General features: G+C 43.2%; 1 protein-coding gene across 1 annotated transcript in view; it reads right to left on the bottom strand.

The window, feature by feature from the left end:
* CSMD2 (CUB and Sushi multiple domains 2) overlaps positions 1-24,455 on the bottom strand; it is a 933,956-nt gene that overhangs the window by 250,240 nt on the left and 659,261 nt on the right. Inside the window, 3 exon segments of the mRNA XM_006862126.1 lie at positions 7,676-7,845; positions 17,281-17,469; positions 18,179-18,394. Of these exon segments, the coding sequence (XP_006862188.1) occupies positions 7,676-7,845; positions 17,281-17,469; positions 18,179-18,394 (575 nt within the window).

Raw genomic sequence — 24,455 nt, 5'->3', positions numbered from 1 at the left:
TATAGTTGTCATCCCTGGGGATTGGTTCCAGGACTCCCTAAATACCAAAATCTGGGCATGTTCAAGATCCTTATATAAAATGGTGTATTGGTAAATAACATATGAACATCCTCTCTTATATTTTAAATCATCTCTAGAGTAATTATAATACCCACTTTAATGCAAATTCTATGCAAATAGCATTTTATATTTCCTCTTTCCCTTGGAAATGAGACCTGGTGGCACAATGGGTTAAACATTGGGAAGCTAACCAAAGTTGGCATTTCAAACCCACCAGCTGTTCATTCTCCGGTGAAGATTTACAGTCTCAGAAACCCTATGGAGCAGTTCAGCTGAGTCCTAGAGGGTCAGCACCACTTCAGAGCAGCGGGATTGTCCTTTCACCACTTAGTTGCTTCTCTAATGACTATTTTCTATCTGCGGTTGGTTGGATCCTTGGCTGTAGAACTCATGGATTCAGAGCGCTGAATATATTTATTTTCGTTTCCTATCCTTTAAAATAAATTTAAAAATTTTTCTTAGTGGTCATGTACTTTTTTGTTAGATTTTGCCCTAGATGTCTCATAGTTTTTATTTTTATTATGAAGAGATTTTTTTCCCCCAGATACATGTTTTAACTGATTATAGAAACACCAGTAGCCTTGCTTATTGAACTTATTAGTTCTAATAATTTACCAGTTCACTTTAATGTATTTTTAAAATAAAAGTATGTTATTTTATTTAGAGATGGTTTTCTAGATTTTTTCTCAGTCTTTACACTTTATTTTCCCTCTTTTTTGATGTAGTTGTGATGACTTGGATCTTCGGTGCAATGTTAACCCCTGGTGTGGCACTGTAGGATCAGTATTAGACTGAACACCACAAGGTTGGCAGTTCAAACCCACCAGTTGTTCCTTGGAAACCCTGTACAGAGTTGCAATGAGTCTTAATCATTTTGGTGGCACTTAACAACAACAATATTGGCAACAGAAAGACATGCTGGTCTCATTCCTGACTTTATTGGGAATCCAGTAAAGTGTTCCCAGCAAGTATAATGTTTGATGTAGGTGACTGATTAAAAATCTTTAGTCAGATTAAGACAGTTACTTTTTATTCATAGTTATGTCAGATATTCCTTAAAAATCATGAATGGGTACTGAGTTTCATCAATGATGCTGTAGTTTGTGTTGAAAATATCATGTGCTTTTCTAATCTATTAACAGGATTTTAGATCGAACCGCATGACATTGGTTATATTCAATCAGTTTGGCCTACAAAAATGACATTTGATGTTTTACCTAATAACATTAAGAGCTTTTCTAACACATTCCTGGAGCAAATCCCAATGGTCTTTGTTTTTGCTTTAATACACAGCTGAAATCAACCTTATATTGTATTTAGGAATTGGAGATCAATGAAGTTAAGTGACACTGACAGAGAGCTGCTGTTCTTACACTGTTCCTACTTAGTTTGATATCAGTCTCTCTACTTATCCCATTTAGAAAAAAATAAGGATCTACAACCCAATTAACATTTACCTTTTCTGAGAAGGTTTGACTATTGCATAGATCAATAGTTTCTTGAAGTCTTGCAAAAATTTACCTGCAAAATAGTCTGGGCTTGGGACCTTTGGGATTCCAATTTTTTAATGGAAATGGTCTATTCAGATTTTCTAGTTTTTCAATGGACAAAACACTGAATGATGCCGAAAGCATCAAAATACGATGGAAGGAATGCACAAAGCCACTGCACCAAAAAGAAGTGGCTGATGTTCAGCCATTTCAAGATGTAGCATTTGATCAAGAGTCAGTGATACTAAACAAAGAAGTCCAAGGTGCACTGAAGGTATTGGACAAAACAAGGCTCCAGGAATTGATAGAATCCAAATTGAATTATTTCAACAAACTGATAGGGCATTGAAGGCACATACTCATCTACATCAAGAAATTTGGAAGAGAGCTACCTGGCCAACTGATCTTCCAATCATATTTGTGCCCATTCCAAATAGAAGTGACTCAACAGAATGTAGAAATCATCAGACAGTATCATTAATATTGCATCCAAGTAAAATTTTGCTCAATAGAATTTAAAAAAAACAGCTTCAACAGTACATTGACAGGGAACTGCCAGAGGTTCAAGCCAATTCAGACAAAGATATGAAATGAGGGATATAATTGTTGGTGTTAGATGGATATTGGCTGAAAGCAGAGAATACCAGAAAGATGTTTACCTGTGCTTTATTGGCTACACAAAGACTTTTGATTATGTGGATCATGACAAGCTATGGACAACATTGCGGAGAATGAGTATTCCAGAACACTTAATTGTGCTCATAAGGAACCTGTACACAGACCAAGTGGCAGTTGTTGGAACAAAACAAGGGAACACTGAATGGCTTACAATCAGGAAAGGTGTACACCAAAGTTGTGCTCTTTCATCAAACTTCTTCAATCTGTACACTGTATAAATAATTCAAGAAACTGGATTATATTAGGGAATATGTGACACCAAGGTTGGAGGAAGACTCATTAGCAACTTGCAGTATGCAGGCAATACAAGCTTGCTTATTGAAAGCAAAGAAGACTTAAGATTCTTACTGATGAAGATTAAAGACCACATCCTTCAGTATGGGTTGTACCTCCATGTAAAGAAAACAAAAGTCCTCACCACTGGACCAATAAACAACATCCATATAAATGGAAAAAGATCGAAGTTGCCAGATACTTCATTTTGCTCAGATCAACCATCAATACTCATAGAAGCAGCCGGTCATGAAATCACATGATATATTACATTAGACAAATCTGCTCCACAAGACCTATTTAAAGTGTTAAACAGCAAAGATTTCAGTTTGAAGACTAAGTGTGCCTGACCCAAGGCATGGTACTTTCAATACCTTCATATGCACGTGAAACTTAGACAGTGAATAAAGAAGACCGTAGAAGAACTGATACATTTGAGTTATGGTGTTGGAAGAAAATATTAAAAGAACCATGGACCACCAAAAGAACAAACCAATCTGTGTTGGAAGAAGTACAGCCAGCATGCTCCTTGGAATCCAGGATATAACATCAGGAGGGGCCAGTCACTGGAGAAGGAAATCATGCTTGGCAAAGTGAAGGGTCAGCAAAAATGAGGAAGACCTCCAATGAGATGGATTGGCACCATGGCAGCAGCAATGTCTCAAGCGTAGTAATGATTGTGTGGTTGGTGCAGTATTGGACAGTGTTTCATTCTATTGTGCATTAAGTTGCTATGGGCAAGTACTGACTTGACGGTACCTAACAATAACAACAAGTTTTTCCCAATTTTAATACATTTTTCTATAAGAATTTCCATTTCAAACAATTAGTTCAAAGGACTAATGAGCTATGTGAACTCCAGCCTCCACAACCTTGAAAACAGAATAATTAAATCATGCCTGGTTACCATTACCTACCTCTCAGATCTGGACCACAGAAGGTCCTGGATAAAATGGAAGAAAATGTACAACAAAATTCAAAATCATAAAAAGACCAGACTTACTGGTCTGAGAGAAACTGGTGGAACCCTCTTAGACACCTTTCAAACCTGGAAATGAACCCACCCTCAGGGATCACCTTTCCAGTCAAACAATAGACAGGCCTATGCTGTTGTTGTTAAGTGCCTTTGACACTCATAAGGATCCTGTATAGGATATTCAAGGAACAGCTGGTGAATTTGAACCACTGACCTTGTAGTTCAAACCAAGCTTTATCCCACAGCACCACAACAGTACTCAGTGAACACAAACACTCTTGGATCAACTATTGTTGTTGTTGTTGTTGTCAGGTGCCATCGAGTCGGAACCGACTCATAGCGACTCCATGCACAGCAGAACGAAACAATGTTCGATCCTGGGCCAACCTCACCACCGCTGCCACCCCCGAGTCCATCAATGATGTCACCTGGCCGATCCATCTCGTTGGAGGTCTTCCTCTTTTTCTCTGACCCTCCACCCTACCCAGCATGACATCCTTCTCCAACGATTGTTTCCTCCGGACTACATGTCCAAAGTAGGAGAGACGAAGCTTAGCCATCCTGGCCTCCAAGGAGCACTCTGGCTGCACTTCTTCCAAAACAGATCTATTGGTTCTTTTGGCAGTCCATGGCACCCTCAGTATTCTCCTCCAACACCACAACTCAAAGGCATCAATTCTTCTACGATCCTCTTTATTCACTGTCCAGCTTTCGCATCCATATGAGGCTATTGAAAACACAATGGCCTGGGTCAGGCGCACCCTAGTCCTCAAGCTGACATCTCTGGATCAACTATACAAGATCAAAATGGCAGCATTTGCCCCAAAACAAAGCTCAGAAGGCAGAAAAGTACATGAAAGAAGGGTGAAAAGAAATGGGAAACACAAGGACGAAGTGGGATCGGTGCTGTTCTGTTGTGGGGCTTGTAATCAGTGTCACAAATCAAAATGTGTATGAGTTGTTGAAAGGAAAATTCATTTTCTCCATAAGCTTCCACCCAAATCATAAGAAAAAGTTAAAAAAAGCATTTCCATTTTATCAAAGATTTCACAGATCTTGTCTTACAACTGTTCCTAAATCCTAGTCTTGATAGATTTGTCCATTTTATTAGTTATTTTTCAAAGAACTAGCTTTTGGTTTTGTTGATAGTTGCTACTATGTCTTGATTTTCTGACTTTTTTCAGTCTTTCTGCATTTTAAAAAAATCGTGGGAAAAATGCCAAAACATTCACCGTTTCAACAAATGTTATGTACAATTATAACAAGATGAGCATTAATTATATTCATCTTGTTATATAATCATCACCACTTTCCATTTCCAAATTTTTCCATCACCCTTAACAGAAGCTCAGTGGCCCATAAGCAGTAATTCCTCCTTATTCCTTATTCCTGCTTTTATCTTTAAAAATATCTTTCTTTTACTTACTTTGATTCTACTCTGCTGTATTATTCCTTATTTATTTTTAACCTAGGTGATTTGCCAGAGACTCACAGAGGCATATTAAAATCTTCTATGATGACTGTAACTTTATTAAATTAAAAAACATTTTCTAGCAGCTTTTATTTAATTTATTCATGCTATGTGTTACTTAGCATGTAAAGTTTTGCTGTGGATTGATTCCACATTTTATTAACATAAAAGAATCATCTTTTTCCTTTCCTTATGTAGGAGAGAGTCTCCAATTTATCTTATAATAAACTGATTTCATTTTTCCTGTGGTTTACCATCTTCCCTTCATTGCCTCCATTCCAGTTTTTAATTGGGTGATCATGTTTTTCATCTCTATTCAATCTCTCTTCATCTTAGATTGCTCTGTTTTCATTACTGCCTATTTTTGTGTCATAAATACAAGATTCTCACAAATCCTGTTAAGAATACAAATTAGGAGCTTTTAAAAAATTATTTTTCTTTGTTGCTTACAGGAGGATAATTAGCTCTGATTCCTCCGACAGACCCCCTTCTTCTGATCTGCTCAATGTTTTCACATATTCGTTACTTCTCTTCTTGGCACACCATTCCAGTGGGGGAATGAAATGCTCGAGTCTGTCAGGGGAGTAGAAGAGCAAAGGCAGAAGCAGCTATGGCAGGCGAGCATCTCATTGATGCTAAATAGTGTGTGTGTGTGTGTGTGTGTGTGTGCAACATCTCCGATGACTATTTTTGTTAGGCATGCGCCATGGCAGTGGCCTGCTTTACTTGGCTAGCCAACGAAAGCCAACGGATTAGGGACATACCAGTATTCTGGCAGATGGATCCATTACACTAGGGCCAGGCAAGGTGGATTTTGGGGTTACTTTGATGTCCTAGGCTCCTTTTGGACATATTCCTGTCAATGTAGACAAGGATGTCTGATTCCAACAGTGGTGTCACTGCATCTGACTGTGATGTGAGCAGCCTTGAGTCCCATTTGGGAAATGATAGCTGTGGGTTACCTTCAGTTCTGGAACAGGCCTGGTACCTGTTTGTGCCCTAGAGCAAGGAGTCCTGAGGAGAAGAGCTTGGAAAAGGACGAGGATACATGATACATGATACCAGCCTGATCTCCCCATGGACCTGCCTCCCCCTTCCTTAGGAGACAGCTCTACACAAGAGTTCCTTGAATGGCCTTTCAGGAGCTACAGCCTAACTTTCTGAGGGGTGTACTAAAGAAGATTAGACACAGGAGGAGGATACTCTTGGCCTAGAAGACTGAGCCCAATATTAGAAAACGAGAGCCCTTTACCTGCTGGGTGGCATGACTGCAGAGAGGAAGTTTGAAGTCTTCCTAAGAAATACAGGAATTCAGACTCCAACCACACAGTCTTACCTGGAGTTCTGCATCCTGCTTGAACACTCCCTGATCTTTGACTTGGGTTTTGTGCTCTGTGACCCTTCTCCCTTCTTATATTGCCTTGGAAAGTCTTTCTTCTATCTGTCTATTAATCTTCTCACCTGACCCTGAGGCCAATACCTGACAATGCAGTTAGACATGCACACCTGTTGTTCATGTCTTAGATGCTACCCTGAGTCTAGAACATCCTAGTGTGGATGCTGGAGCACTAACCATAATCCATGTGACCTTCAGCAAAATCTGGTCCTATCAGCCACATGCATAGGATGGTTGCTCATACTCCCGTCAAAACCTGAAAATTATAGCATGCAGCAGAAAAGCCTTTGCTTCTGCAGGGCTAACCACAGCCTTCATCCTAGAAGTCCTTTATATTTTCTGGCTCCTATCCCTTCCATCTGCACCACTACAGAATGAGTAGTACTTACTTACACAAGTTTTGTCATTAGGACAAATGTGTCAGAATGTGTCTACAAGGAATAAAATTATATTTAAGATAAGCTAAAGAAGTTTCTTGGTCTAGGCTGGAAATCGTCATACTGTATATGAGATGACCCTGATACTCCATTTTAATAAGACAGCTTTTCAATGAAGTGTCCAAAGTCAACTCTTTGAGCTTTATTGGAGAAACCCATTGAATCACACCGACACAAATAAATGTAAAACACTATATACTCAGTGTTGTGACAACTTCTTCAGTGTCAACCTCAATTCTAAATCCTAGTACTTCTTTCTCTTTGGTGTATATCTTGAATCCATTTCTTTAACCCCACTACCAAAAATAGGCCATCACCATTGCACACTGGGCTACTCAATAGCCTCCAGCTCAATGGAAGCATGCTGAAACCATGCACAAGTGCATGCAGACAAACACACTGAAACAAGGAAGTGGTAAGACACAGATCCCCAAACCCAAATAAATATACATACACAGATTCTAGCACATGTGGGAACACACAGAGAAAACTATCTACATCCATAAATACATGTCTACATAAATGTGCACACACACACACACACACACACATTCCATTAGCTCATTTTCCATTTTGATGATGATCAGGGTTTACAATGGAAAACTGGATCCTCTGGCCACTGCAGCTGAATGTAGTATTATTTCTTATCATGTGGTTCACACACTCAATGACACATGCAGGTCAGTGCAGTCAGTTGTTCCTTAAGAAAACATAAAGCCACATTTTTAGACACTCACAGATCATTCTCTTTCTCCCAAACTAGTGAGGATAATACCCTGGGGCTCAGGAACAAAGGAGACAGTTCCTTGAGAAGCACACAGAGTTAACAGGTGAGGGCTGACCATACATTTGTACATTGTAACTGATGTGTTCTGTGAGATCTATCGACGTTACCTTGAGAATATCTCCTTCGGAGAGTTCAAATGCTTTGGCTTTAAGCTGAATCCCCTTCCCTGGCTGGGTCTGGATGTAGTAGATGCATTCATGGTTGTTATTGTAGTTCACAGGAAAGTTGGGAGACAGCAAAGTTCCCTGAGTGCCGGTGACTGAATTCCCACACTCAGCTGGAAAGAGAATCACAATAATCACAGATTAACCACCATCCACGGCACGCGAGAAGCAGAACTCACAGCTCTGAAGAGCTGTACAAAGACAGAAACTTGTTTGCCTGTCTCCCTGTCAAATGTGTTTACCTGCCGATTTGTCTACCTAGCACTTTAAAACAACAACAACAACAACAACCACCCCTGCCCACCTGTTTCTGCCTAGCTTCTTATTTGTCTTCCTCTGTCTGTCTGTCTCTCTTCTGCAGAAACAGGAACGGTCCAACCAAGCCCCCTTTACTCTCACAGTAAAAGCAGCCATTTCCCACACCTGTTCATACTGTATCATAGCAACCAACACGCCTGAGGAGAATATGAGAGCAGGAGGGGGCAGTCGAGTGAGGAGAGATGAAGTCTCTTCAGTATCAGAAGACAGAAACGAAATGGGGGACAATAGCAAATCATAATCACTGGCATCGCCTGAGCCCTTATATACAAAACATAAGGATCACTTCAGTTACTTGTCACAATAACCAGCCCCATAAACTAGGCATAACTATCAGCTTGTTTTAAGAATAAAGAACATGGAGCTTAGCAATTTAGAACAAGACTCTGAATTCATGAAAAAGATGGGGCTGAGATCTCAAACTGTGGTCCCTGAATTAGGGCCCCCATTGTTTTTTTTGAGCTGCCAGGGAGTTGGCCCTTGACTCATAATGACCCCAGGCACAGTGGGGTCAGATATTATGGTCCATAGAGTTTTCATTGGTGGCTTTTCAGAAGTATATCTCCAGGGTTGTCTTCCTAGTCTGTCTTAGTCTGGAAGCATCATGGCAACATCTATGGGGAATCTAACCTGGGCCTCCAGCTTGAAAGGGAAGAATAACCATTCCTATCTCCTCTTCTACCCAGGATTAGGAGAAAGTTTTACCATAGAGGTATTACAATCTTGTTTCATTCAACAGGAAATGAACTCACACCCTCTTCTTCTCCTTAATGTTCAAAATCATTAGCTATTAAAACAAAACAAAACAAAACAAAACCCCAAGGCCATTGAGTCAATTTGGACTCAGTGCAACCCTAAATAGGACAGAGTAGAAATGCCCCTTAGGGTTTCTAAGACTGCACATTTTTATTGGAGCAGATAGCTTCATCTTTCTCCCATGGAGCAGCTGGTGATTTTGAACCACTGACCTTGCAGTTAGCAGTCCAATGTTTAGTGCACAGTGTCACTAGGGACCATTAGCCAGTATATTGTTGTCGTTAAGGTCTGTCACGTTGGTTCTGACTCAGCGTGACCCTGCATAGGGTTTCGGAGGAGTGGATGGTGGGTTTGAACTGCAAACGTTGCAATTAGTAATCTAGTGCTTTCATACAGTGCCACACCATGACTTCATTAGATACTGCTGTTGTTGTTAAGCGCTGTCAAGTCATTTTCAACTCATAGTGACCCTGTATAGGGTTTCCGAGGAGCAGCTGGTGAGTTTGAACCACCGATCTTGTAGTTCAAACTGACCCTGCAGTCCAGAGCTTATCCAATAATGCCACACCAGAATGTTAGAGAGATGTAAATGAAAACAACAATAAGATATCATCTTAACCAAGCATTAATAGCAAAGTTCAAAAGATCAGAAAAGAACAAATGCCGGCAAGAATGTGGAGAGATTGGAACCCTCATCCACAGCTGGTGGTACTGTAAGATGGGACAACCCTGGAGTGCTTCCTTAAAATGCTGGAAATCGAAGTACCATATGACCCAGCAATCCCTCCACTTTGTATATATCCTAAAGAAGTAAGAGCTGTGGCATGAATAGATATGTGCATACCCATGTTCATTGTAGCACTATTCACAACAGCAAAAAGATGGAGACCACCTAAATGTCCACCAATAGAAGAATGGATAAACAAACTACGATACATACATACAGTAGAATACTACACAATGTTATAATGATGAAACACGTCATAAGAACCTAGAGGCCATTATGTCGAGTGAAATTAATCAATCACAAAAGGATAAACATTGTTTGGGACCACTATTGTAAAGAGTCAAGAAAAGGATTTTACACGAAAAGAAATATTTATTGATAGTTAGTACAGGTAGGAGGAGAAAAGAAGGATATCACCAGCTACAGGGTGGTGGTGTTATGTACCGCTGAGTCAGTTCCAACTCATAGCAACCCTGTATAGGGTTTCCAAAAATGACTGGTGGGTCTGAACTCCCAACCTTGCAGTTACCAGCCCAGTGCTTATCCTACAGTGCCAGGTAGACACATATTAGCTTGGGTGAAGGGAAAGACAATATACAATAAGGGGGAGGTCAGGGGAGACACTGAAAGGAGTAATCCTGAAAAAAAAACAAAACCATGCAGGATGAGAGACCTGCAGGATGAACAGTGTGGCAGGGAAAATGGGAGCACATCCAGGAACAGACAGAGGATATTCATACATGGATGTGTATTTACCTTTGCTGCAAATATACCCATGGATGTGGTGGCACACACAGGGGTCAAAGTTATGAAAATGGCTTTGCTGTTGTTAAGTGCTGTTGCGTCGGTGCTGACTTATAGCAAACACCTATAGGCTTTTCAAGGAACTGCTGCTGGGTATGAATTGCTGACCTTGGGGTTCACAGTCCAGTGCTGATCCTACAGTGCACAAAATGACTTAGACATAACCTAACATGTAGAGGAGTCCTGGTGTGGCACTGTGGGCTAATGCATCAGACTGCAAAGTTGTTCGAACTTCAAGGTCAGCAGTTCTAGCTCACCAGCTGCTCCTTGGAAACCCTATACAGGGTCTCTATGGGTCGAAATCGACCTCGACGGCACTTAGCAATAACAACATCTCAAGGGAATGAGTCTCTGGGAGCTCAGAATCATGATCTCAGGAGACACCAAAAATTAATTAGCAATAACATAGTCCACAAAGACAACATTCCAAATTCTTTGATGAGTAGTGACTGTGATCTTAAAAGCTTGTGAGTGGCCATCTAAGGTCAAACTATTGGTCTGTCTCTTTGGGGAAGAAAAGAAAATGAATAAAATCGAAGACTCATAGAAACAGTTAGTCCTGAAGGAACACATGAACATCAGTCTCCACTACCAACTCCTCTGAAAGTGATCACATGAGGCAGTCCTGGAAAGAGCTGAAGGGAATATGGAACAAAATTCAAAACCCTAAAAAAGGCCAGGCTTACCGGTCATACTGGTGAAATCCCTAACACTATGATTCTTAGTTAACCTTGTGATCTGGAAATGAACACCCTCATAGCTCAATTTCCAGCCAAACAATAGACAGGTCTGTAAGGGGACCAATAACACTAGGGAGGTAGGTTACTGCTCTTGTTAAATAAAGCAATCAACCATTTGACTGGTGGATCAAAAAGGCATCAGTGATCCAAGAACAAAGTTCAAAAGGAGAATGGAAACAGGAAGGAAGTGGGATAAATGACATTACACTGCGGTGATTGCAATCAATGAGATGAAACAAAATGCGTATGACTTGTTGAAAGGAAAACTGATCTGTTCTGTAAACCTTTTCTCAATTCACAGTAAAAAGTAAAAACAAAACATCAAAAACCTCAACAGCTTCCTTCTCCTGTGGAATTAGTCATTCTTTTCCTGTTGTTTTCAGTGAATGTCTGCATACCTTTATTTATAGCACGGAACCACAGTCTACTTGCGTTATTTGTTAGAATTTCTAGTTCCCCTACTGTACTGTGAGTCCTTTGGGACTTGGTCATATCTCTATATCCCCAGCACAATTCAGACATCTGCAAATGAGTGGGGAGGCTGCTCAGTGGCAGTGCAGGTGCTATAAAAAACGAGGCCTGTGGTTGGAGCTCCAGGATCTTGAATACTCATGAAGCGTTCTAAAAGTACCCTGGGCTTCCCTGTTTCACGGCACTTAACATGTTCTATCACTTGCCACACTTGCCTGTATCCCCCACCCAGATTGTGAGTTACTTGAGGGCTAGGGTCATCTATGAATCTCGAAGACTTAGCTCAGGTTGTCCGTAAAATAAATATTTGCCAAGCGAATGAACGAACAAATATGGAAGACACTGACCTCAGAAGATATACAGTCCTAAAAATAATTAGGTTCTGGATAAATTTAAATACAAGTCCAGATGGCAAGCCCATTATTTGTCTGGACATATGGGGAGTTTGGAGCATGTCCTGAATCTTTGAGGTTGATGGTAGCAATTCAACCTTCTCTGAACCATTTCTCAGTAGCCTCATTCTGGTTGGAAGGGCAGTGAGGTCAACCAAGAGGACAATGCTTTTGAGCACATATTTAACCTGAATTACCCTCAGCCCAGAGTGTAATTGAAGACAGTGGTCATGTCCCACCACCTAATTCCTACTTTGTAGATATTTTCCTGAGATCTATCTAATTCGGGACCAGTTTTAGTTTCCTAACACTTAATATCAAGGCATCATTTGTCCATAAGAAGAAAACTAGCATTGTGATACTTTAAACTCTGCCTGTTTGCAAAGCAATCAAATATTCATGATGGGCTGGATTATAAACTCAAGGGGCAGTGGTGGGCAGGCACACAAGGAGCAACGTCAGTCGATGATTTACGTACCTATGCTTTTAGAGTGTGTACATTTTGGGGTGAAGGCCTTGAGAAGAGGGTTTTTGTTTGTGGAGATATGACTGAGGACAGTGCACATTTAGACATCTATTACTCAGTCCCTTCCATGGGCAGCCCTTGAAGGAACTCTCCATCTAATCTGGGAGAGGCATAAGATGCAGTAAGATGAGCACAGAATTTGGAGACAGACAAGTTAGGTCAACTCTGAGTCTTGGTCTCTCCACCTGCCATCATCTGAACAATGAACATGGCATCCTTGTAAGACCACAGAGAGTAAATAAATGAGAGTTTATGTGTAAAGTAGGTGGTTCAGTGGCTGGTACACAGTAGGCTCTTAACAAGTGCTATTACCATTTTTTTTTCCTCATCTGTCCCATATGAATTTGTGGTTTTCCTCCTTCTATCTGGAACCCTGACTGTCCTGCCCATGCTCTGGGACTGGCAAAAAGCCCAAGTGGTTGCCTCACATTCATACCACCCCACCATATCCAATGTTTTCTGCCTTCTGCCTAGTTTATGACCAAGATGGCTTTCCTTAAACATGGGCTTTGGCATATTTTTAGAGCCCCTTCTCGGCCTCGGCTTCCTTCACGGTAGATACATGACCCTTCTCTGTCCCAGGTGCCAGCGTGACTCTCTCATGCTTCCTGTATATTCCACACCTTTACAAGGCTGGAAACAGGGTCGGCAGCTTCCAATGTCACCAGTCACTGGCCACTCACCAGGTCCTGCCCCCTGCAGGGCCCTTGTCCTCAGTACCATGGAGGTGACAGGAAGATAGAGGCACATGACACTTGGTTTGGGGAGGGTTCCCAAAGTAACAGAGGAGGAGAGCAGATACAGCTGAAAATTCAAATACACTGTTCCAGAGGAACAAGCAGGCATAGGCATAGTCAAGTGCTACCACTGATTCAGGCATCCGTGGCTTCTGTCATCCCTGTCAGAAGAGGGCTCATTAAGGTCAAGGGCTGTAACTTATCCATCAGTCTGGGCCTCCTGAGACACACTGTTACGTCTTCTCCATCACACAGGGATCCCAAGGACAAGGCCATGTCCCCGGCTGCAGACTGGGGTCCTCTGTAGTCAGGGCTGTCTCTTCCACATCAAACTCAGGGGTCCTTGACGTCAGGGGCTACGTCACCCCTATCACACCATGAAGTAGAGCCCAGAGCTGTTCATCTCCTTCTCAGCTGGCTTCTCTTGGTAGCACTGTGTGGGCTAATTCATCCAATTTACACCTACAGCACATACAGTAACTGGGAACCTCCCCCGGGTGGGCATTCCCGTGGTACCTCCAGCCGAGCCTCTGCGGCAGAGTGGTGGTAATTAGAGGTGATTGTAATTGCCGGGCATTATTAATAACATGTGAAACAGAAGACAAGTGTAATAATGAAAATATTGTGAGGTGTCATGAACAAACAGTAATTGGAATAATAAGTTAAAGAATGAGTTTGTGTAATGCGATCAATGAGGCAAGAGCTTAACGAGTATGTATGTATCTCTGGCCTTGGATAATCCCGTTCGAGAAAAATTGCCCCCAGAACCGCTTATCTGAGAACATTTTTCCAGAGCCGAAAAGTACTGCTAACAGTTGATGTCTTAAGAAAGCCATGTTAACCAGAGGACCTTCCACACAGAAGGATTGGTCAGAAAAATATTACCAAACAAGTGGAACATAATTGGGGAAGAACTTTTCTCTACAGAAAACACAACAGTAATCTAAAAACCATGTCAAGGGATGGCTCTTCAAAATGGTCAACCCAAGAAAAGAGCTGAGAGGATGCATGGCTTGTGTAAGTCTAAGAAACTGACTAATACAAAAATTCTCTGAAGAAAGGGGTGTGGTCTTAAAGATGCCATCCTAAAGGTGCTCTTTGTTCATTAGCTATTCAAGCGGCTCAGTCAGACTCTGAATGAAGATTTGGCGCTGTAGAATAAGCACTAGACCACAAGGTCAGTTTAAACTGCAAGGTCGGTGGTTCAAACTCATCAGCTGTTCTTCAGAAATCCTATACAGGGTTGCTATGAGTCCGAAGTGACTCGAAGGCACATAATAACAACAAGGAAGACTAGGAACTGAACCTACAAGGGGGAGTTGTATGTTTACATGAGTGCAAGGTCAGCGGTTTGAAACTACCAGCCGCTCCGCGGGAGAAAGATGAGGCTTTCTACTCCCGTAAAGATTTACACCCTCGGAAACCCTGCACGGGGTCGCTATGGGTCGGACCCGACTCGATGGCACTTAACAACAACAACAACAACAATATGTGTGTGAGGATATGACTGTGTGTGTGTGTATGTGAGCATGTGTGTGGGTGAGTATAGAATCAGTGTATGTGAGCGAGTGTGTGTGCACACACATGCATCCAGATTCAGGTAGGCGAATGCTTTGGGGAACAGTATACAGGAGAACACATACATTTTAGGGTGATTTAATTGGTCAAAAGTAGAATTCCACATCTATTTATCTTAATTTTCCTCCCTGAGATTAGAAAAGGTTATTGACAAAATCAAGAAAATACATGGCACCTCCTGTTTTATGTAAATTCCATCATCTAACCTCAGAATCAAGCCTGAGAGCTCATAAAGGAGGGAACTAAGGAGTCCTGGTATGGCGCTGTGGGTTAATGCCCTGGACTGCAAGGTTGGTTTGCACTGCAAGGTCGGTGGTTCAAGCTCACCAGCTGCTCCTTGGAAACCCTATACAAGGTCACTATGAATTGGAACTAACTCAACGGCGTTTTAATGACAAAAACAACAAGGCTAAGGAAGGTTTGGTGGCCAAGATCTAAGAGCTGGTCATTGGCAGATGGCACTTAGCCCGGGGCTGTGTGACTATTCAGCCCAGGCTCATTCCATCACACTGCCCCCCTTCCCTAGTTGCTGCAGAGTCCCAGGGTCTCCATGGAGTTGTCTCAGACCAGGCTGACCTGTGGGCCTATGAGATGCCAGCCCATGTTTGTGTCAACACAACGCTTCTCTATCTGTTTGGTATACTAGGGCTGTTTGTAATATTTCACTTTACGCACAAGTACCACGGCTAACTATAAGCAAGGCAAAAACTACACTAATGCATGTCGTGTTTGAAAGAACTCTATGCTGGGAGTATTTAGCAAGCAGCTTCTTCAACCCTACATAAGGCTAGCCAGTAATCGTTCCAGCTCCCTGGGGTATCACCCTCCAACTGTTCAACCTGCAGGCCCAGAGCTCTGAACGTCCTTCCTTATGGCTCTGGTAGGGAGGCAGGAGGACCTTGGATTCTGATCTTCAACCAGCCCCTTCTCAACCTCATCCTCTAGGCTGTTCCTCAAACACACTGAGCACCTTCTAGGCTCAGGGCCTTGGTGCTCTGTTCCATCTCCTCCCTGATATCTCAGTGGTGACCTTCTCAGACTCCTTTAGATCTCTGCTAACATGCCAATCATCAGAGAGGCCTCAAGATGAACAACTCCACCCCAGCACTCTCTAAGCTGGCTTAATGTTTCTCTGTAACCCTTACTTCTACTTGGTACATTATGTATCCAAGTGTTCACAAGTCTGTATCTCCAAGGGCTTCTAAGCCACTTCTTTCAAGTTTGACTCCCTTCTGAGAATTTGCATTTCCACGCCCGATATACTGATTTGGAATCTTCACAAGACCCTGACAGAAGAATCAGCCCAATCACCCAGGGATCTATAAGAATCTCTTGAGGATCTTGTTAAAATGTGAATGCTGATTCAGTGTGCAGATGCAAACCCTCTGTATTGGGTTGGCCATCAGCAGGAAGGGAGACTGGGAATAGAAGGTGTCCTATTTTGTTCGCTTTTATGTCCCTAGTATCCAGAACTACACTTCTCCCTTTTCCACCCCCACCCCAGCTAAGCGGCAGAAGTCTTCCTAGGTTTTCTCCAGGGTTAGCACTCATCTACTCCATCAGACTGGGACACTCACAGAGACCTTGTATAGGGTTTCTGAGGAGTCGCTGGTGAGTATGAACCACTGACCTTGAGGGTAGCAGTCCAATGCTTATCCTACAGTGCTAAACCAGGACTCCCTTCTTATAGGTCCACCAAATTCTCATTCATATTTTTTCTGCAAGAGACATCCTTAATCCTTATGTGATCTCTGGGACATACAGTGTTCACCTACATTTTCTGCCTCTAGGGTTTAGTGCGGGAGAAAGATGAGGCGTTCTTCTCCCGTAAAGATTTACAGCCTTGGAAACCCTGTACAGGGTCGCTATGAGTCAGAACTGACTCCACGGCACATAACAACAACAACAACAGGGTTTAGTAGGAAACCAATAGCCCACCTCTATTACATGCTGCCATCTGGTGGGTTTTTTTTGGGGGGTAGGGGGCGGTATACTACTGTGTGAATCTGAAGAAATGGGCCTCTTTCCACAAAACTCAGCTCTAGAGACCCTACTGGGCATAGATGTCCCACTAATTGTATCAAGAGTCACATTACCTCAAAAAAATTCTTTTTCTCTATTTCATTGAAAATGACTTCCATTACTGAAAACACATAGTTTCAAAAAAAGAAAATAATTCACCTTGAAAGGGTGAAGTCATGAATCTATGTGTTACTGATAGGAGATGGTGGATTTGACATCAACGTCAGGGGAGTGAAGGGCCTACTTTACAAAGGTCTCTTTAACCTAGGAGAAGGCCCACAAAGCAGGTATTGCCTGCCATCCATGTTTTACTGAAGGTGGCTATGTGACCTGCCCAAGGGCCCACCTCAGGTGATTGTGTGGCCAGTCAGTTCTCAAACCCCGGCCTATTGGACTCTTAGCCACTACGCCACAGTGATTGACTAAAGCTTTGCCCACCCCAGTAGTGAAGCAAAATGAAAGCACGTGACCACCTACCAACACACCTTGGCAGAGGCGAGCTCCACAGGCGCCGTCTGCCCCCCAGGCACGTGATGCGGGCGGTGCCCTCCAGCCGGTACCCGGGGAAGCAGGAGAAGGTCAGAGTGTCCCCCACGCCAAACTGTAAGCCTTTCCGGATGCTGTAGGCTGGGACCTCAGGCTCCTCGCAGGGTTCCAAGTCATACTCTGAAAAGGCAGCAGAAGACTCAGTGTCAGAGAAGTGGGCGGGAGACCCAGGGAGGGAAGTCAGGTAGGAGCATGCAGACCAGAGTGTTTGGCATCCAGAGACACAGAGAGAGACAGTGTGCACACACTGAGACCCCGGAGGCCCTGAGCAGAGCAGAGGCAGCGAGTGAGGTTGGAGGAAAAGGTGATCTTTCTCTGCTGGGGACAGTGGCTTAGTTTAAAATGGTGTGTCCTAGGCTGTGTATTCTTTCACCAAAATAAAAATAAATAAATAAAATGAAAGATTCCAAGCGAGACTAAAACATCCCAAATATTTTCATTTCGATCTCCTTCCTTCCTTCTTCTTTTTAATTGCAGGACTGTGAAAGGGTAGACGTAAAAGCAAGAGAAGCATTTAGAACTTTCAGGGCAGGGAATGACTTTTGGGAAGATCTCTAGTTCCATCAGCTAAGTAGGTCATTCAGAGCAAATCCTAAACACTTTAGAGAAGGAGACTCCTCACTAAACCAGCTAATTCCTTCTATGCCCGCTGTAGGGAAGTTCTTTCTTGTGTCTAACCCACACGCCTTTTGCTGTAGCACTGAAGTCATTGCCCCAGAGACTATAGACTAGATAAATACTATCTGCTAGGAAGACCAGAGGCTGGCAGCAAGGGGAAAGACAGAATGCTTCTGAGTTCTTTTCCCCTCAGGGATCCTCAGACTCTTACCTGAGAAGGTGATGTTGAAACCTTCATATGACATGGAGAAATCAGATATGAAGCGGACTTGTGCAGTGAAATTGCCATAAAGCCCGGCGCTGATGGGCGCTGGCAGCCGCGAGCCAGTCAGCTGCTTCAGGGGGTGGGTGAAGCTGCCGTTCTCAGTGATGAGGAGGTAGTCATGACCACTTTCCAGGTGGAAGGTGTGGAAAGTAAAGAACACACCTGCCAAGAGACCAGAAGGGTCAGATCCGCGATGACAAGGCTGAAGCTACAGAGCAGCAAGATGGGATTTGCACAAACATTTCCAATTTGTAGATCTCAGCCATTGTGCGTTGAAAAATACAGGTAGGTCAACCTGAATGAATGCACCTGAACATGTCCCTGGGGGCAGGAGTGGGGAAGGGGGAAAGGACACTGCTTAGTGGTTGCCAACATTTGAAGGGGAGATTGATGGCTCAGTCTGTGAGAATGCATCATAGATATTCATGAATTCACTCAACAAGCATTGGTGTATTTGTTTGGCACATTTCTTGAAATGTGCCAAACCCTTGGCTACGAGCAAGCGGATAGATAAGACATTAAACCAACAGCTACAATACAGAACGATAAACGCTACAATCAGCGTAAATCTGAGTGCTAGGGCGGGCAGGAAAGAAAGCAATGTACCATATGCTCGTTTTATGTGTCAATTTGGTTAGACTATGGTACTCAGTATAAGCACCACACTGCTAAGGGTACAAGATCAGCAGTTCAAACCCACCAGTGAGTCTATGGAAGGCAGATGAGGGTTTCTGCTGCCACAAAGACTTACAACCTTGGAAACCTTACACAGGGTCGTGATGAGTTGGAATTGACTCTATGGCTGTGGAGTTTTTTAGGGCATGGAACCCAGCCCTAAACACTATTCTACATGAAGATATTTTGTGGATGTGCTACAAAGAGCTGGCTCTAAGTACAGGAGAGTAGGCCTGATGATGTGCAAGAGGGCTCATCTATCTGTTGAAGGCCTTAAAAACAAAAACTGAGGTTTCCTGGGATAAGGCATTGGCTTTAAGACTGTAACATAGATTAGATAGATAGATAGATAGATAGATAGATAGATAGATAGATAGATAGATAGATAGATAGATAGATAGATAGATTAGATAGATACCCTTCTGGGTTTCCAGCCACCTCTTGATCTATGGATTTCAGATTTGGGATTCTGGAGTTTTCAGCATTCTGCTTAATCCATGGATTCTGAACTTGGCAGCTTCCATGACAGAATGAATTCATTTCTTAAAATCTCTCTCTATATATATGTATCTACAGATACATATTCCTGTAGAGGCTTTATTTCAAACACTAGCAGGGCCATGCATGATTGACAGGCTTTATCAGTGCTTTCAGACTAAGACAGACTAGGAGAAAGGCTTGCCAATCTACTTGGGAAAAGGAGTCAGTGGAAACCTTATAGATTTCAACAGAACAGTATATGATTTCTTGCTTTGGACACATCATAAGGGCATTAGGGTGATGAAGCACACAGAGACCCTTAGTAAGACAGATTGAGACAGTAACCACAATAATTAACTTAAACACACTGGTGGTCATGAGGACGACACAAAACTGGACAACATTTTTTGCTGGACCTAAGATTGCATGACTGGACACAGGCTCTCTCTCTCTTCTAATGGTCCCATGTCTCTGGAGAACCTTGACTAATACAGATGGCTTCACTGAGGAGTGAGCATTTAATTTGTGTCTTAAAAGGATGTGTGGGAATTAATTAGAGAAAAGCGGATGGGGTTTCCTAGGCAGAGGCCTGGCACGTAGACAGCAACAGAGATGCGGTCAATACTTGGGCTCAGGGCAGACACACATGTGGCAGTAAATACCTGGAACTGAGGCTGGAAAGGAGGTTGGGACACACTGAATATTTTTCTAGAGACAAAGACAAGCTGCCCTTTCAAGAGTGGACCAGATTTCAGTTCTTTAAAGATAGTTGCTGACTGTGAGAAGGGCTAAGTGGGGGAGAGGAGGCAGAGAGGTCAGTTAAAAAGATGGCTGCCCTGCACTGCCCGAGAGAGGCTGGGGCTTGGCAGTGAAGGAGAGCAGGGAATGGATTTGAGATGTTGAGAGGGAGCGTGGACAGGAACCAGCAGGTGATAAAGCAAAGGAGAAAGAGAAGGATGCGCAGGAAAGTCTCGGCCTGAGGATGCACGAAGGTGTATTTCACTCACTGGAGAGAGGGGTACGGGAGGAAGAGGAGCAGGTATAGAAGAGAGGGGGGTTCTCTTTGAACAGCCTGCCATTTCTGAGTGGTCAGCATTTAAGCAGAGATTTCTATGGACAACTGGATGTAGAGATTTGGAGCTCACGACTGAACTTGAGAGAGCAATGATGGCTCAGTGGTAGAGTTCTTGCCTTCCATGCTGCAGCCCTGAGTTCAATCCCTGGCCAATGCACCTCATGTTCAGTCTCCACTCCTCTTTATGTGGAGACTTGCATGATGTTGAACAGGTTTAATAGAGCTTCATTGAAGAAGCCCTGGGAGCACAGTGGTCTCTTCAAGGCCAGTAGTTCAAGCCCACCAGTCGCTCCATAAGAAAAAGATGAAGTTGTCTGCCCCTGTAAAAATTCTCAGTCTCAGAAACTGCAAGAAGCAGTTCTACCCTGTCCTATAGGGCCACTATGAGTCGGACTGGACTTGGGGGTGGTGGTGTTTTTGTTTTGTTGTTTAATTGTAGAGGCTATGTTCTTAACTGGTATACAACACTCTGATACTACAGAAATAGAGCAGGTAGTACGAGCAGCCAGGTAGTGAGAGGGACCAGGTGGTGAGAACAGTTCGGAAGAGGCAGGACCTTAACACCCAAAGCAAACTTGTCTTGAACTTGTCTAGATGGTAGTTGTGTTTGGGCGGCACGTGTGCCTGGGATCATGTGCTGTGGCTGGTGATGGAGGCAGCTCCATGATTAGAAAGAGCGCTGGACACATCTGCTGCTGAGTGTCTCCATGGACCAGCAGCAAGGGTTTCCCTGAGAGCTGGTTAGAACAAGACAGCTCCACTGCAGTCCTTCTCAATCCCAATTGGCATGTTAACAAGATCCCCACATGATTTGTAGGCACATAAAAGTTTGAGGAATACTTCTCTAGATAATTACCGATAGGCTTTTGATGAATGATGGTTGGACCTAAGGTTTAATGCTAAGGCAATTGGAAAGTTGGATCCAAGCCCTTAATATTAAAGTATTTTAGATGTTTTCACATTCTCACCTCCCCCTTGATAGATGTGGGCACTCCCGGAGCATTCGGGATTCTAGTGGGGTGTGGGTGGAAGACAGACCTAGCAGAAATCATGTGACCAGAGACACAGCTTGTAAATGCTCTGTGCCCAGACAATAAATAAATGATGCGTCTAGTGTATTTATTTGTTTTTAAAACTAAAAATCCCACCCTGGTCTTAAGTACCTACCATATGCCAGGCCTTGTGCTAAGCACTGAGACCTCGACACATTACAGTGAGACGCTGGAGTGCAAGCACAAAGTAGGAGGGGGACCTTCACTTGGAGGGCTGGGATAGGAATCCTAGACATGAGATGGTTTGGAGAGGACTGGGATGGGACATGTACATATCACACTATAGGTGTGACAACACTGGGTGGAATAGGACCTTTTCTTCCTAGTTAGAACAAGGGTTGGGTGGAAAGAGGTAAGACCACTATAGCAGGAGGAAACAACATTGATTAATCCTTGGTATTTTACACTCTTTATTCTTCTAGCATGCAAATGTAGCCCCTACAAAGGAGGAAACATTTGGCTGGGAATGTAAAGATGAGTAAACAATTGAGATGAAACTCCTGAGTTTTTCCAGCTGTGCAAGTTGCTTAGGGCTCTTTTGGGCAACATGAGAAAATGAAGATACTGTCACAGAACTAGAGACACCCCATGTTGGGATTGGAGTCCAGATTGGGTGTGACTGATGAACACGAACACTAATCCTTCACGGGAGCGAAGTATGTAGAATCCTGGAATCAGCACCGAGTCAAGGCAGAAATAAGCCAGAACTGCAAGCTGAGGGGTCTTGACCAAAGTTGCTTCCTCTCTCCACCCTCTCCCACCCCAGTTCTACTTTCTCTGGTTAACAATACTACAAAGGGGCAAATCTGCTTTAAAAGGCCACTCTCATGTTTTAAAAAGCAAAGATGTCACTTTGATGATTAAGTGTGCCTGACTCAAGCCTTGGTTTTTAAAATCACTTTGTATGCATGTGAAAGCTAGACATTGAAAAAGAAAGACGGAAAGATGGAGGCAGAATTGATGCATATGAATTGTGGTGTCGGGGAAGAATGCTGACTATGTCATGGACTGCCAGAAGGTTGAAACTATCAGTCACAGAAGAAATATAACCAGAATGTTCCTTAGAAAGCAAGGGTGGCCACTTTGTCTTGCTTACTTTGGACACATCATCAGGAAAGGCCAAATGCTAGTAAAGGACATCATGGCTGGCAGAGGGGTTAGTGAAAACAAGGGGAGCCCTCAGTAAGATGGATTGACACAATAGCTACAACAATGGACCCCAACATGCTAACCATCAGGGACAGCATGGGGCCCGTCTATGCTTCATTCTGTTATACACGGTCACTATGAGGAGGAGCCAACTCCATGGCAACTCACAGCAACAAAAAAACACCTCCTTCACAAGTAAAACCTATTCCCTGAGTGAGGGACACATGAGATCATGTATGTAGAGCACATGGCACAGTACCTGACACCTGGTAGCTGAGTAAAGGAGGCTGTTCTCTTTGCTTGGCTCATCTAAGTGGCAGGCTTGTGGGTTAAAGTGTGCCAGTCCCAGGGGATCTCAATAGGGTTGAAGTTTCTGGACTTCTAAACTGGCTCTTACTTTGAGCAAGTTGAAAAGTTTAGAATAGTTCCACAATCCTGAATTTCATCAGGTTTTGAGTCTCCCCAGCTTTACTCCTGCCTGCTGTGAAGCAACTGGAGTCAGCACTCTAGTAGCGATGCCATCCCGAGATACTCTTTTATAAGCAAAGTCGAGGAATGCCTTCTGGAGAAGAGACTGGATTCAGTTGAGTTCCATTCCTATCACTGAATATTACTTGAATTCTGAATGTGTCAGGCATAGTGCTAAAAGCTGGGGGAACTGCAGGGCACAAGACAGACATGCCTCTGGAAGAGCTTATAGTCTGCTGGGGGAGACAAAAGGCAAAAATACAATTCTGAGGTAATGGGTGAAGTCCAAGGTTGGAAAGATACTGGAAGCTGAGGGGGCATGCTAGAGGGAGGCCAACCTTGACCTAGGACAGGTGGAAGGAGGCCAGGGCAGGCTGATGAGATGAAGTGAGTTCAGAAAGACAAGGAGCTGGTTAAAAAGGGGAAAGGCAAGGGCCTGCTGAGCAAGGAAGTGATTCCTAAACAGAACATGCAAAGCTCTAGAGGAGAAAGAGAGCCTGGGTTGTTCTAGAAAAATCAACGCAGCTCAGTGAGCTGGAACTTAGTGCTTAGCAGGCTCAAAATGAGGTTGAAAAGGTAAGCAAAGACTGTTGTTGTTGTTCAGGACCTTCGAGTAGGTTCCAACTCATAGTGACCCTGTATAGGGTTTCCAAGGAGCAGCTGGTGGATTTGAACTGCTGAACTTGCCATCAAACTTACCTTGGGGTACAGTGCTTATCCTACAGTGCCACACTAGGACTCCATGCAAAGAATATGGGGCAGAAATTTTATAATTTGGGGCTCAATGCTAAGGGCTATGTGGAGTCTTTAAAGGGTTCTTAAGGAGGGCTGGTAATCCATCCCTGCTCTTTCTTGTCTTGTGTCTTCTGCCTGGAATACCCTTCATCCTGGCTCATTCTTGTTTGTCCTTGAAGTCTCAGCTCACGTCTCAACTCCAGGACACCTGCTTCACCCTTGAGCTGGGCTCTGATATTTCCCTCTGCTACCTCATTGGCCATTGCACATTTCGTTGTAATATTTGACTTTGTCTTCTAGAACTGACCTTTGAAATTTTCTGTTCAGCTCTTGTACCTCATTTCTTCCATTTGCTTTAGCATCTCTACACTGGAGAGCGTGTTTCAGTGCCTCTTCTGACATCCATTTTGACCTTTTCCTTCTAGCTTGTCTTCTTAATGACTTTTTGCTTTCTTCATGTATGATATTCTTGATGTCATCCCACAACTCTTCTGGTCTTCGGTCTTTAGAGATTAATGTATCATATCTATTCTTCAGATGATCTCTAAACGCATGTGGGCTATATTCAAAGTCATATTTTGGCTCTCGT

Source organism: Chrysochloris asiatica, unplaced genomic scaffold, assembly GCF_000296735.1.
Source record: "Chrysochloris asiatica unplaced genomic scaffold, ChrAsi1.0 scaffold00047, whole genome shotgun sequence".
NCBI classification, from domain to species: domain Eukaryota; kingdom Metazoa; phylum Chordata; class Mammalia; order Afrosoricida; family Chrysochloridae; genus Chrysochloris; species Chrysochloris asiatica.
Note: the sequence above shows the minus strand (reverse complement) of the source record. Positions and strands in the feature narration are given on the sequence as shown.